At 34.4% G+C, this 14,690-nt stretch overlaps 1 protein-coding gene across 5 annotated transcripts in view; it reads left to right on the top strand.

Moving 5' to 3' along the window:
* The window catches only part of LOC110456639 (phosphatase and actin regulator 1-like), an 88,531-nt gene extending 74,936 nt beyond the window's left edge, over positions 1 to 13,595 (top strand). For all 5 annotated transcript variants that reach the window (XM_021507479.1, XM_021507483.1, XM_021507482.1 and 2 more), the window contains 7 exons: positions 2,121 to 2,320; positions 2,687 to 2,843; positions 3,098 to 3,153; positions 8,203 to 8,264; positions 8,856 to 8,993; positions 9,981 to 10,057; positions 11,046 to 13,595. In XM_021507479.1, coding sequence (XP_021363154.1) covers positions 2,121 to 2,320; positions 2,687 to 2,843; positions 3,098 to 3,153; positions 8,203 to 8,264; positions 8,856 to 8,993; positions 9,981 to 10,057; positions 11,046 to 11,061 — 706 coding nt within the window. In that variant the 3' untranslated portion in view covers positions 11,062 to 13,595. The remainder of the gene's footprint in view (positions 1 to 2,120; positions 2,321 to 2,686; positions 2,844 to 3,097; positions 3,154 to 8,202; positions 8,265 to 8,855; positions 8,994 to 9,980; positions 10,058 to 11,045) is intronic.
* Positions 13,596 to 14,690: the final 1,095 nt, after the last annotated feature.

Below are 14,690 nucleotides of genomic sequence, written 5' to 3'. Positions count from 1 at the left end.
CATCTTTATGTGGAATAGATCCAATTGAATATATACAGTAACAGAATCAACTCATTTATCACATCTTTATGTGGAATAGATCCAATTGAATATATACAGTAACAGAATCAACTCATTTATCACATCTTTATGTGGAATAGATCCAATTGAATATATACAGTAACAGAATCAACTCATTTATCACATCTTTATGTGGAATAGATCCAATTGAATATATACAGTAACAGAATCAACTCATTTATCACATCTTTATGTGGAATAGATCCAATTGAATATATACAGTAACAGAATCAACTCATTTATCACATCTTTATGTGGAATAGATCCAATTGAATATATACAGTAACAGAATCAACTCATTTATCACATCTTTATGTGGAATAGATCCAATTGAATATATACAGTAACAGAATCAACTCATTTATCACATCTTTATGTGGAATAGATCCAATTGAATATATACAGTAACAGAATCAACTCATTTATCACATCTTTATGTGGAATAGATCCAATTGAATATATACAGTAACAGAATCAACTCATTTATCACATCTTTATGTGGAATAGATCCAATTGAATATATACAGTAACAGAATCAACTCATTTATCACATCTTTATGTGGAATAGATCCAATTGAATATATACAGTAACAGAATCAACTCATTTATCACATCTTTATGTGGAATAGATCCAATTGAATATATACAGTAACAGAATCAACTCATTTATCACATCTTTATGTGGAATAGATCCAATTGAATATATACAGTAACAGAATCAACTCATTTATCACATCTTTATGTGGAATAGATCCAATTGAATATATACAGTAACAGAATCAACTCATTTATCACATCTTTATGTGGAATAGATCCAATTGAATATATACAGTAACAGAATCAACTCATTTATCACATCTTTATGTGGAATAGATCCAATTGAATATATACAGTAACAGAATCAACTCATTTATCACATCTTTATGTGGAATAGATCCAATTGAATATATACAGTAACAGAATCAACTCATTTATCACATCTTTATGTGGAATAGATCCAATTGAATATATACAGTAACAGAATCAACTCATTTATCACATCTTTATGTGGAATAGATCCAATTGAATATATACAGTAACAGAATCAACTCATTTATCACATCTTTATGTGGAATAGATCCAATTGAATATATACAGTAACAGAATCAACTCATTTATCACATCTTTATGTGGAATAGATCCAATTGAATATATACAGTAACAGAATCAACTCATTTATCACATCTTTATGTGGAATAGATCCAATTGAATATATACAGTAACAGAATCAACTCATTTATCACATCTTTATGTGGAATAGATCCAATTGAATATATACAGTAACAGAATCAACTCATTTATCACATCTTTATGTGGAATAGATCCAATTGAATATATACAGTAACAGAATCAACTCATTTATCACATCTTTATGTGGAATAGATCCAATTGAATATATACAGTAACAGAATCAACTCATTTATCACATCTTTATGTGGAATAGATCCAATTGAATATATACAGTAACATAATCAACTCATTTATCACATCTTTATGTGGAATAGATCCATTTGAATATATACAGTAACAGACTCAACTCATTTATCATATCTTTATGTGGAATAGATCCAATTGAATATATACAGTAACATAATCAACTCATTTATCACATCTTTATGTGGAATAGATCCAATTGAATATAGACAGTAACAGAATCAACTCATTTATCATATCTTTATGTGGAATAGATCCAATTGAAAATAACACTGTAATGGGTTTCTTGATTAAAAATATTTATTTTGAAATGGAACCTTACTGAAATTAAGACAAAATGTGTTTGGGATGTTTGACTTACTGATATATATGATCAAATGATACGTGTACTTCAGTGGAATATAAACTATCTCAAATAAGTCTTACAAAAGAAAACCTTGACCAGTGTATTTATATAATGTACCGAAATGTTAAGCCAGCATGGACAAAAAGCTAATTCTAAATATTTATATAATTTGACTGAGATCTTGTATGTACATCATTACTTAGGTAGAAAGAACAAATAAAGGTTATTTTTTTGGTTGTAGACATGTTCCAACACCGACAGGAGGGGACAGTGATAAGGAAAATACCCCAATCCCTGTGTCAATGCCAGTAGTACCCTCACCAGTGTCTTTCCAAAACACCCCAAAGTCATCCACACAGCAACACTCTTACGACGACTCATCATCCGACGACGAGGAAATCAAGTACCGTGATGATGACGAAGACGACGAGATGGAAACAAGTAAGGGGAGATAATAGACCCTTTGAATAGCATATTGTGGTTCCTATCCTATTTGACAATGAAATTTGTTATAAAATGTTTGTAATTTGTACACATTTTATTTGGAGAAAACAGTTTTAGTGTCTGGCATCCATTTGTCTTAATATTATATACAAATATCAGCAATACAGACATAAGTTTCCTATAACGTACTAAAGGTAAGAAATAGTGATTAAAAAAGCAAAGATTAATTTGGAAATCATTAAACATTTTAATTATTGAGAACCTTATCACTTGATTGTACAACAATGCAATAAATTATAACACTTTCAATATTTGAAAAAGAAAAAGATTTTCTTAATGTAAAACATCTTTGTCATTTTTCAGGTTCTTTAGCAGCAAAAGTAGCAAGACAAGATAGTTTAGCTAGGTTTTTAAGTAATCGCCCATCACATCACGAACTTATTGAGAAAAACATTATACCGTCTGAGTCACAGGACGAGAAACAGGTGCAAAGGTTCAACATTGGACATAAGCTTACAAGGTAAGTCATTCTAAGATGACAAGGGAAGTAACTCTTGAACATTGGACATCAGCTGACATATACTGTTTATATAAATGTTTCCAAGTAAATATTCACAAAATATTTGAATTTGCAATGATTGTTCTTAAATTTAAATGTAAATCTACTTCTCCTTGAAGTGGAACTGTTGTTTTATAATGCTAAAAGATTGATATTGATGGTTGTTATTCAGTATAACCAAACCACTTTGGTAATTGTCTATTTCCTATTTTTAGGCGGCTGAGCTTACGTCCTACCCAGGATGAGTTAATGCAAAGAAATATTTTACACAGTAAGTTACGTTTTCTATTTACATGATCCAGGGAGGCAGTGTTGGCATGTCATTATCATCCATAGTCAACTTAAAAATTTATGATATTTTGAAAAATTGTAAAACCTACCTCTGTAAGGGGAGTTTCCTATAACTAGAACCTGGTGGATAAATATGGGTTTATATTGAAATACAAACAGGTTATAAGCATCGTCATACTAAAATGAGAACATTTCTGCTGGGTATTATTTAAACAATTTCGGGGCAAATAGCGTACAAGTTTTGGGTTTAAATCATTACAGTTGGTTCAAACATACCATATTCATGCTAATACATGCCCTGGATACATAGCAAATTAAGAAAATTCGCATGATTTCTGACCATTTCTGGAGTTTAAAAAAATAACCATAGCAGATGTGTTTATTCAAATCATTTTGTAAATTTTGGTAAATGGGATAGGACACTCAGATAAGTAAATACATCTGGGGTTCTAACTTCTTGTAAGGGATGGGGGGTGCTTATTAGGTCAAATACCAGGTACAATTATCAATATGCATCACTTGAAAGCATAATGTACCTTACTTCATAGGAAATGTTAATCTTTTATTGAAAAACATGTTTGATTTAGATATTGTTTTGTATTTCTTCACTGCTTTCTCTATCCAACACATCAGTAGTTTTCTGCAGCTTGTGTGGTTTCCTCTATCAATTGAAACAAGTTTATATTGGAAGTTTTTCTCAATCTCAATGAAGATAATAATTTGAGGAAAATTTATCTGTATTAAACTGAAAACTCAATATGACACCTACATGTATTATAATGAATCTGTAGTGTTATTGAAATTTCCACACTTGCATTAGTAAAAATATTCTTCATACTAGCCAACTTCTATTTTTTTCATGGGGAAAGAACTGCATTGCAAATCTGAAATAAAAAGGTTTTAAAAGTGATTGAAATATAAATGATTAGCTCACCGTGTTTGAAGGACCAAGGTGAATTTACTCCGTACCTCAGCATCTATCAGTCCATCTGTGATTTATCCAAACAACTGTCTTCATCTTCTGAAGCATTGAACGTACCTTGACCAAGTTTGAAAATGTCCTCATGTAATAGAGATTGAAAATTGTGCTAATCGAGAGTAAGGATGGAGTGGGCCATATATAGTTGAAAGTATGCTCAGATGGGATGATAAAAAAATGTAAAATTAACGGGGGGGAGGGTCCCCCTCCCCGCCTTCCCCACCCCTCTCCCTCAAAAAAAGTTCATAATTTGTGATCCCTGCCCTATAACCATATACTGCTTACTGGGCATGAAAAGATCATAGCGTAGAAACTACTGAGATCCCAACCTATTACCAGTTCACAGTTAACAGGCATGCAGATATATATAACCAGGATCACCTCAGGGGTCTAGGACTTAGTCCCATAGTCAATTTATGGAAAATGTTGAAATCTACAAGGCATAAAGAGACTAACACAATCATGCTATCAGTCCGCCTGGAGACTTCACTTCCTAGGTCATAATATGGACAAAGTTTTTGGAGATCGGATCCCCACCATATCACAATATATAAAACTGCTGTGCATGAAGATGCATATAGGCTATGATTGCCTTATTTGGAAACAAAAGAGATCATGACTCTATAACCATGTATGTGCTTGCTGCAAACACAGTTATTCTTGCTTGTGGAGTCCTTGGTCATAAGTAGCAATCATATGATATTTCTGATTATTGAGCATGAATAGATGAACACACAGATGCTACCAAGATTGACACCAGGCTCTGGCCCTGCCCCTGGGATTTTGTCCCTTTTATCATTTCTTAGAAATATGAGATTCCCATCTATGCAGTATGTGGACATGAGAAGACTTCAACTCATTTTTGTATTGGTCCAAGGGGTCTGCCCCCTCTCCCCTTCTAATGGACTTATTCCTTGTGTCATAACACAGCAATTTAAATATTCTAGATTCCCACTCTGTAACTCTGTAACAATATATGCAATTATACAATCGCTGGGCATGAAGAGGTAAATGCAATTGTGCTACCCCCCCCCAATTCCCTATTAATATATCTTGTTTACCTGAATAGTAATGATAAAGATGAATAATTATTATAAAGCACTACTTACACTGCACAATCTGCCAAAAAGAAGCCATTATTGTATAAAAAAAAAATACAACAAATTTTCAAAATGGTTAATTTTGAAGAAAACATTAGCTGTGTCAGAGGATCAATCAGTTTTATAGAATGGCATCTCTAGTAAGATGAAGATGTTTAAAGAAGGACACTTGTTATTATGTCAGGATAATAACTTACCTGTTTATCTGTAGTACATGAATTCTGAAATTGTTACAGGTTAATTTGATGAAAATACTTGACTTTTCACAATACAATTAAGTCTTGGTTTAATTTCATGTTCATTCAATAGCAGACTGTGAAAAATTCAACACACCAGTAAAATATATAAGAAGTTCTCTTGACCATTGTCGTCCTAATCAACAATCTGTCACTATTGTAACATATATAGACAATCTCTTATAGCATCAAACATTTTATGTGAAAATTCTCAGGATTATACATAATGTATATGCTTTCGTTGAAAGGTGACAAGGTTCATAGCCTTGTTAGCTCACCTGTACGTCGTCAACTTTTTCTTTAAAACCCATCTCCTCCTAAATGCCAAAGAGGAGGCGGGGAACTGAAGGGGAACTTAGCTAAATTTGCTTTAAAACTCATCTCCTACTTAACGCCAGTGAGGATTTCAACCAAATTTAGTCTGAAGCATCACTAGGGGAGGGCAATCATTTCTTATATAAATGAGGTTGGTTTGACCCCTGAGGAGGGGGGGCGGGGCCCTGAAGGGGAACTTAGCTAAATTTGCTTTAAAATGCATCTCCTCCTTAACGCCAGAGAGGATTTCAACCAAATTCAGTCTGAAGCATCACTGGGGGAGGGCAATCATTTTTTAAATAAGTGAGGTTGGTTACCCCTGAGGCCAGGGGGGCGGGGCCCTGAAGGGGAACTTAGCTAAAGCTTTAAAATGCATCTCCTCCTAAACACCAGAGAAGATTTTAACCAAGTTGCTCTGAAACTTCATTGGGGGAAGGCAATCATTTCCTAAATAAATGAGACTTGTTCGACACCTGGGGCTAGGAAGACCGGGCCCCAAAGAGGAAAATTATCTAATATTTTGCTTTAAGACGCTAATACCCCCTAATTGCCCGAGTTGATGGTACAAAATTTGGTCAAAAACATTATTGAGGAAGAACAAACATTTCTTAATTGAATGAGGTTGATTGGACCCCTGCGGTCCTAAGAAATGGTACAGCTAGATTATCATATTCTCTGGTGTAGTTTTTAGCCCACCATCATCTGATGGTGGGCTATTCAAATCACCCTGCGTCCGTGGTCCGTGGTCCGTCCTTAAACAATTCTTGTTATCAGTATTTCTCAAGAAGTACCGGAGGGATCTTTCTCAAATTTAATATGTAGGTTCCCCTTGGTCCTTAGCTGTGCAGGGCAACTTTTGAGACTGATCAGATAAACAACACGGACGACAGGCAGCCATCTTGGATTTTGATAGTGAAAGTTTGTTATCGCTATTTCTCGGGAAGTACCAGAAGGATCTTTCTCAAATTTTATATGTAGGTTTCCCTTGATCTCTCGTTGTGCATGTTATATTTTGAGACTGATCATAAAAACAAAATGGATTAAAAGAAGAACTAAACAGATCTTTCTCATATTGCAATGAGCGATTCTATTTCTTTCACATTAAGTATTGTACTAGTAAATATGTGAAATGACAAACTCACTTTGAAGGTTGGCTTTCATACACATAAGTATTACGTTTAGAGGTTTATAAAAGCTTATAGTTGAATGAAAATTAACGTATTGTCTAATTACACCCTGTAATATGACATATAACTTATATAAAATCTGTTAACATGGCAACTCGATGGAGGCCCCTGATTAGTTGAAAGTCATATATTGTGGTCCCAGTTGAGTTGGAACATCGATCTTGTCTGGTTTTGAGGAAATTTCATATAAAGATGTACTAATGCATTCAGTTGTAACGACTTAAATATAAAACCAGGTGAGCGATACAGGTCCAATGGACCTCTTGTTGCCATATTCCTTAACTTATGCAATAAAATACTCATTAAATACATTAAAATACTCATTAAATAGAGAAGGTGTGTTGAATTAAATGTTAATGCAGTCGTCTGAAAATTGAGGATAAAAATGTATTTGTTTTGTTGTATTTTTGATTAAAGGAAATAAATACCAGAAATGTAATTTTATCAATAAAACACTCATTACAAAAATTATGTAGTATTTACGATGATTGTGTTTATGGTAAAAAGGACTAGATTAAAGGTAATTTGCTGTGCTGACTGATGTAGAGAAGTGTGTATTTGGAGTGTGGTAGATCAATACATATTGATTGTACAGCCAGAATAGCTAAGTGAATGGCTCCAGTGTTAAACAGGTAGGGCAGATACTGGGTCAACTGATGACTAATTCCATTCATTTATAATTCAGTCAGCTGATTTCACCATCAAGTTCCCATGGCGACTGGCCCAACTGCCTGTCACAGCTGTGTTGGGGTGTTAGCTAACGCTTAATGAATATGTATTCACTGGTGTCCCATAGAACAATGTTGTGTTAATTAGCCACTCCTTGGCTAACAGCACTACGCAAGCTACTGTGTGTAACTGAGGCTGAACACTTGGGTCAGAGCTAACACAGCCATGACGCTTGGCTTTATCAAAACCACGGTGCTGTGTACTGTAGTGGGCGTTGGTTTGGACTGGTCAGAAATGGGGACGACTTTAAAGAATTGGTACTAGATCTCTAAAAGTTGCTTGAAGATCATACTGTTTTGAGCACAGGGGACGTAATGAAGATCATGTTTAGATCAACGGCTGTCAGGGATAGAGATGGGAGGAAACCCATTGAGAAATCTGTAAAGAATTTCATCAATAAGTTAACTCTATCTCACAGAATATTTGCAGAGTGTGCGAACAGTCTAGAACATCTGAAAAATTATCTTACTTTTTATTTAATAGACCAGTCCTCAGATGATGCTATTCGAGAAAAGGAAGAGAAGAAAAAATATCTAATTAGAAAGGTAAGGTCATCTTTTCAATTTCCTGAATACCAAATTTTGAAGAGAAAAACTTACCTGTAATGTTTGTTAAAGCTTATGGGAATGAAGAGTAAAACATATCACTAACATGTATACAATCAGGTGGTGTTTCCACAAAATGTGTGATTTATTATCATTTTAAGGTAAACAAGTAATTATATTTATCCAGCAATAAGCCTAGGTGCTAACAATAATTGCCGACTCAAATATTTGTCTGTGCTCGCTAATGTTAGTGACAGCCCTTGTATAATGGAAGGGCTTATTACGATGGAATATTTGGTAGTTAAATTGTCTACATAATGTTTGTAGTTGCTTTAAATCAATAAAATCTCATGGTACTGTATACATGTTATCAATATGACGTGTATGAACTGTTTACCATCATATGGCCAGGTCTTTCATAGGCTTTTTTTTTACTCAATTCCTTTTGTACATAAGATATTTATTGTAGAACATTCTAAAATAAAACAGCTGTTAGGGGCCTTAGCTTTACAGACAAATGTTGATATTAGTCTGACGCTTCCTTAGATTAATTTCTTGTTGATTAATAATGAACTGATTGTTTGTGTACAGCTAAGCTTCAGGCCCACTATAGATGAGCTGAAGGAGAAGAAGATTATCAAGTTCAGTGATTATGTGGAGTGGACGGATGCCAATGAGTATGACCGTCGGGGTGACAAGCCCTGGACACGCCTCACTCCTAAAGACAAGGTAAGTCAACCAAGGTCATTTCAGTAGACTGGCTACCAGCCCCGAAGTTTTTATGAAGAATTTCTCGGCTGCATTTTACTACTAGCCTTTCTCCCCCTAGTTTAGAAGAATCAGACATCCAAGTGATAACAATTTTTTTAGTTTAATTTTTTTCTTAATAATTCAATATTCTAGAGACCCTCTGGGGCCCCAGTCTATCATTTCAGGTACAACTGCTATGTTTTGTCATTGGTTATAAACCTCATTCCCCCCTCCCGGCCCCCTCAAACAAAGTTGGCAAGGGATATAGAAACAGGAACTGTTTGTGTCTATAGCTGGTTAGGAAGAACTAGTTCATCATTACTTTGGTTACTATAGGTACTGTATGAGTTGTGTCAGTTATACAAGTTGTGTATTGTGAACTTGACCTCCACGTCTGTACTTCATGCAGCAGGACTGTCTTGATGTCACTGTAGAAGATCTTGACTTAGGTCTGATCTTTGATGCTCCATATGTTCCTAAACTACAGGAAAGCTGTTCCTGCCTTTCTGATTCAGACATTGATGTGTGCTGCTATGCCTCCCTGTTTTTCAACACCACTGCTGAGAAGTGAAGGCATGAACTTCTCAGGGTTTCCTCCCAGGAGACCTGACTCAGCAGTTGTTGTGTTAGCCCTTGGTCTTACCTCTTGTTAATAATGTTAAGGCCAATTTGGGCACAAGTGGCTGCCACATTGTTGATATTGTACATTTGCTGATGGGTGTCAGAAGTAAATACATGGTTGCTTGCAAAGTCGAGGTTGTTCATCTGTGTTCAAGGCATCCACTGAATTCTTTACTTGTGCTATGGATGATCTCATAATCAAATCAGTTGCCAGAGGGAACAGAAATGGTGAATGTGAACAGCTGCTGTAAGCTTTCCTCCATGAGTGACTCCGCAGCTCAACCTCTTGTATGAGTTAAATGTTGGCAATCTTAACTGTTTCATAACAACCCCTTTGTTTTGCAGGCTGCAATAAGAAAAGAGTTAAATGAGTTCAAAAGTAAAGAGATGGCAGTGCACGAGGACAGTCGCCATTTAACCAGGTAGGTGTTCATATTTTGGAATGTTTTACAGCCAGGTGGGTTGTACTTGTTTCCGGTACATGGCTTTTACTATGGTAGCAGTATACAGTAGAAATGGCCCGACTCTGATAAACAAGGCACATGTCGAGAAAATGTAAACACAGCGGATTTACCCTACACAACACATGTATATATATTTGCAAGCTGCATTACTTTTACAATACATATTAAGTACTGAGAAGTGTATAAACCTCTTTTTTCTATATATGTCACTTGTGTGAAAACCTATTTTTGACCCAAAATTTGACCCCAACAACTAGTAATTTTTTTCCTGGGTTCTGTCTGAAATTAAAGATTACCTACTTGGTTGCAGAATTATCTGGGTCCCAGTAAAGTTGTACAACTTGCTTTTTTGCAATTTTGCGTCGTGTGCTGTTGTCAAAATTTTACCTCCTGTAAAGCTAGCTTTTCATGTGTAGGCACCCTTTCGGATTATGGCCAAAATTTTATTCTCGAACCAAAAAAATCTTCTTTTTTACAAATGTGGAGCTCACATAGCCCACTTCATCATGCTTATACCAATTTTAGTACAGTTTTATTTCTATATTTTTTTTTTACATATACAGGGGTTAGCCATTTAACAAAAATATCACCCATGGCCCTCTACTGTATACTGCTTCCTATCATGTCAAAAAGGTTTTATTACTCCAATTTTTGTGCTCCTTATAAACCTTGTAAATTGATAAAAATAGAAATGAACACAACCTTTGTGGTAAATAAATCATTGGATCAAGATGATTGAAATTTTTATTCAACTAAGGTTCCTAAATTAAAATTGTAATTACATTAGCTTGCTGGGGGTCTTAATGTTGGAGGAACCCGGAGTAGCTGGAGAAAACCAACTATACACTATGTAACTATGTAACAATAAGATTGAGTAACTCAACAGGAATGAGTAACTTAAAGCTAGATTGAGTAACCAATATGTTTATATTTTCTTTTATCACAGGTTTCACAGGCCTTGAGAACAAATAACATTATTGCTAAGCAAACACCTATGTGATATAGGCCTGCAGAGAGTTCACAGCAGATCAGGACAGAGAAATTGCAGCCACCTGATTGGTTGTATTGATCAAGTGCTGTGTTCTGATTGGCTGAGCTCCCCAGTGAAACTGGAATGTTGCAGATTATCAGGGACTTGAAAACATACCATAACACAAATAGGACTTGCAAACTTTATTTTTGTTGATGCTGACATTTGCTATGTATAGGTGCCTCCGGTGGAGCAGAGTAACTTTATGTCTACAACTCCACAAGATGCAAGCGAGCTTATTGCAGAGATATGAATGTATGTGTATTGTATAGGTATTCTGAGAGTGTAATAAAGGCATTTGAATACCGAATCAGAGAAAAAAAATAATCAGAAAAAACTGTTTCTGAACATTTACGTTCTTTAACATTCAGTTAACTTGTCATTTTAATCTGGACATTTTTTTCGGAATCCAAGCTATGCCAACTATTGATGTTCTACTTGTTTGGTGACCTTGTCTTTCACTATGATAAAGTGCTGGAGAAGACTTGTGAGGTTAGGTCATGTGACTGTCAAAGAACGAAAGAGGAATATTGTAATGTCATGTCAAACATTTATAGTTTGCAGGAAGAAACTTGTGTTCTGTAAAAGTGGTCATTTGCTGTCAAAACTTAAATGAATTCAATAAGAATGAAATGTGTGTTGCAAAAGCATTGCTAATATAACTCTTTCATTTTTGAATGGTTTTTAGAACTGAACCGCAAACATACATATGGAAATGTCCACTTTTACGGTACTCAACATTAGCTGAACCTGGCACTTAACAACCCTGAGTTTATGTTGTTGTGTTTTTTTGTTGAACACTTTAAAGAAATATGTGGAACTAAGACATATAGATTTCCTTAGTAAAGCATATACTACAACTGTTATCAGTACACTCTAAGATAATGAGGTGATAATCTTAGATTTATGATACTGAGATTTGCGGAATTCGCTTGTCCCTAAAATTCAGCAGTCAAATTTCGTTCAGATGTTATACAGAACAAGAAGTTACTGTATTTATCACATACTTTTCAGTTTGTTTTGAACCAAAGATTTTTATATTTTGTTCAGTGGTAAAAGGCTGGAGTATGTATGGGTTATAGAGTAAATGGTCTATAACAAGTGCTACAGTTGGTCAGCTGATTGTATAATGCATATTTAGCAGCAACCCGAGTGAGATGTAAGAGTTGGTGAGAATGGCCTGAGAATACATATTTTTGTTGTCTAGATTTGAAATTTTGTTTTCTTTGTCAAAACCTGTGTGTAGTTAAGCTAGTTTTTACCTGAACACTTGTCTACATGCATTTAAAAGGTGACCTTCGATTGCTGGTCAAACATTGCTCATGATGAATAACCACATAATTGAAGGTTGGCTTTAAGGAATTCACCAAAAATAACATTTTCATTGTATTACTTTCATCAGTTGGATAAAAGCGATAGTCTCACACAGTGAATATTGTAAAAAAAAGAAGCTTTCTTTGCTAGTGACTTGTGACATAATAGAAAGCCAACCTGTGATTTTGACATCCAAACCGATGTTCTAACATTATATTGAATGTTGCTGGTTATCTCGTACGTTTCAGTAAATAGGATAAAACAGAAAATTTAAGGGTTTCCCGTTACATATCATAATATTTTTTAAATGAGATAGTAAACAAAGATGAAAATAGTGAAAAAAATTGTAGAAATGCTAGAAATATAAAAGTGAAATTTATCGTAATAAATTTGTCCTGTTTCTGTAGATAATGTTAACTAGCCCGTCACACTGATGTTCCAGAATCTGTTGATATATATCAATGTAACTGCTATTATCAGCAGTGTCATGAAAAGGCTCAGAACAACCACAATATGTTTAGTCTGCTGTGTAACCAATCAGAAACAGTGTTACATGTTATTTAGGGTTGAATACCATTACTCTTGATGCTCATTGGCTACAATATGATAAAGAAAGATTCATCAGGTTCGCAGCTTGAAATGTTAAAATATTTGTATTCTCCGAGGCAAGGTTGCTGAGACAAATAAAATATGTCTCTGAGGTATGGCTGAAGAGACAAATACTTTTCTCTGAAGCAAGGCTGGAGAGACAAATACAGAGTCTCCGAGGCAAGGCTGAAGAGACAAATACAACGAGGCCCGTATTCATGCTCAAGTATGGAATTTGTGCTCAAGCTGAATTTCTTGTTCCCGTTATAAATTCATAAAAAATGTTTTTTTCAATGATTTGGGCGGAAACATTGAAGAGACTTGAAGCTGAAAACTGTTTTCAATGTTTGCATTTGACTTTTTGATCGTTTGACAAGATTTAGGCGAGTTACAAGAAAGTAGGTTTGAGCACAGAATCCATGCTTGAGCATGAAAACGGTTTCATGAATACGGGCCAGAGTCTCTGAGGCAAGGCTGAAGAGACAAATAGTTTTAACAAATACACAGAGTTGCTGTGAGAAAGATGCATGATTGAATGTTATGCAAATTAAGATTAATTTTTTTACAATACAGTTAACTGTTGTAACATGTTGTGTGTATTTTTGCTACCATCTATGATGATGTGTTATTTAATTTTTAAAGACATTGTGTATATATACACCACACTCACATATATATCATATATATGTGTATATAATATATATATATGTATATCTTAAAATAATGCTGAATGTATAAAGTTACAACATAATTTTTAAAGCATAAATATGTACATCTATCTTTTGTATGATGAATGATATGGATACAAATGATTTTAAATAGTTTTTGCTCTATTTGCAATTTGTTCTTTCCAATTTGCCGAAAAAAGAAGGAATCGAAAGAATATGAAGGAATGCAAGACTTGCTACTGTGTGTATGTGGAATGCATGGTACTTTTGAAGTATGAACGTGCTTGAATTTTCTCCCAGGTGCATATGTTACAAACATACAAGTTGACAATGTAAATATCTTTTTAGACCTGTAGTAAGTATTTCAGGAAAATCACCAGGAAATCTTTCTTTTCATCTCAGTTTTTCAAAAACACTTAAGTTCACCTTCCTTCATATTCACATTTTAAGCTACATTTTTTCTGAGGCAGTGCATAGAAACACCATTTTTTATGTATAATTACTACAAAAACTAACATTGTCCGTGTATGAACAGGCATTATCATTTGTATAAACATTTAAACCTAATACTTGTACATCTGTACCTAAATCACCTGAATTAGCTGGCCGTAATCTACACAAACAGCTACAGAAACTTACAAGACAATTACAGTTAAGGGGATTTTCATTTTTTCAAAATTTGTTTATTAAATTAAGCTATGATCTCCATTGAAAAGCAGATTTAATTGTTGTTTTATATAATTTTGGGAAATACCTAGGTGGTATATGTAGTCCAAAAAAGTCTGAAAAATAAACTGGTTATTTTCACATCCTATATATTGTAGATCAATACAAAAACTGCAAATTGTGAATCTGTATTTTTGCTACAAATTCTTCTCTGTGTAGATTAAGGTCTAGAAAGCCCACTTCATGAACTCCCTCATCATCCATGAAGCTTCGATGTAAATTAGCATACATTTTCTATTTTAACTTGTGTACTCTTTCTTAGTGG

This window comes from Mizuhopecten yessoensis, unplaced genomic scaffold (genome assembly GCF_002113885.1).
Source record: "Mizuhopecten yessoensis strain PY_sf001 unplaced genomic scaffold, ASM211388v2 scaffold8811, whole genome shotgun sequence".
In the NCBI taxonomy this organism is placed as follows: Eukaryota; Metazoa; Mollusca; class Bivalvia; order Pectinida; family Pectinidae; genus Mizuhopecten; species Mizuhopecten yessoensis.
This window is presented reverse-complemented; position numbering and strand designations above follow the sequence as displayed.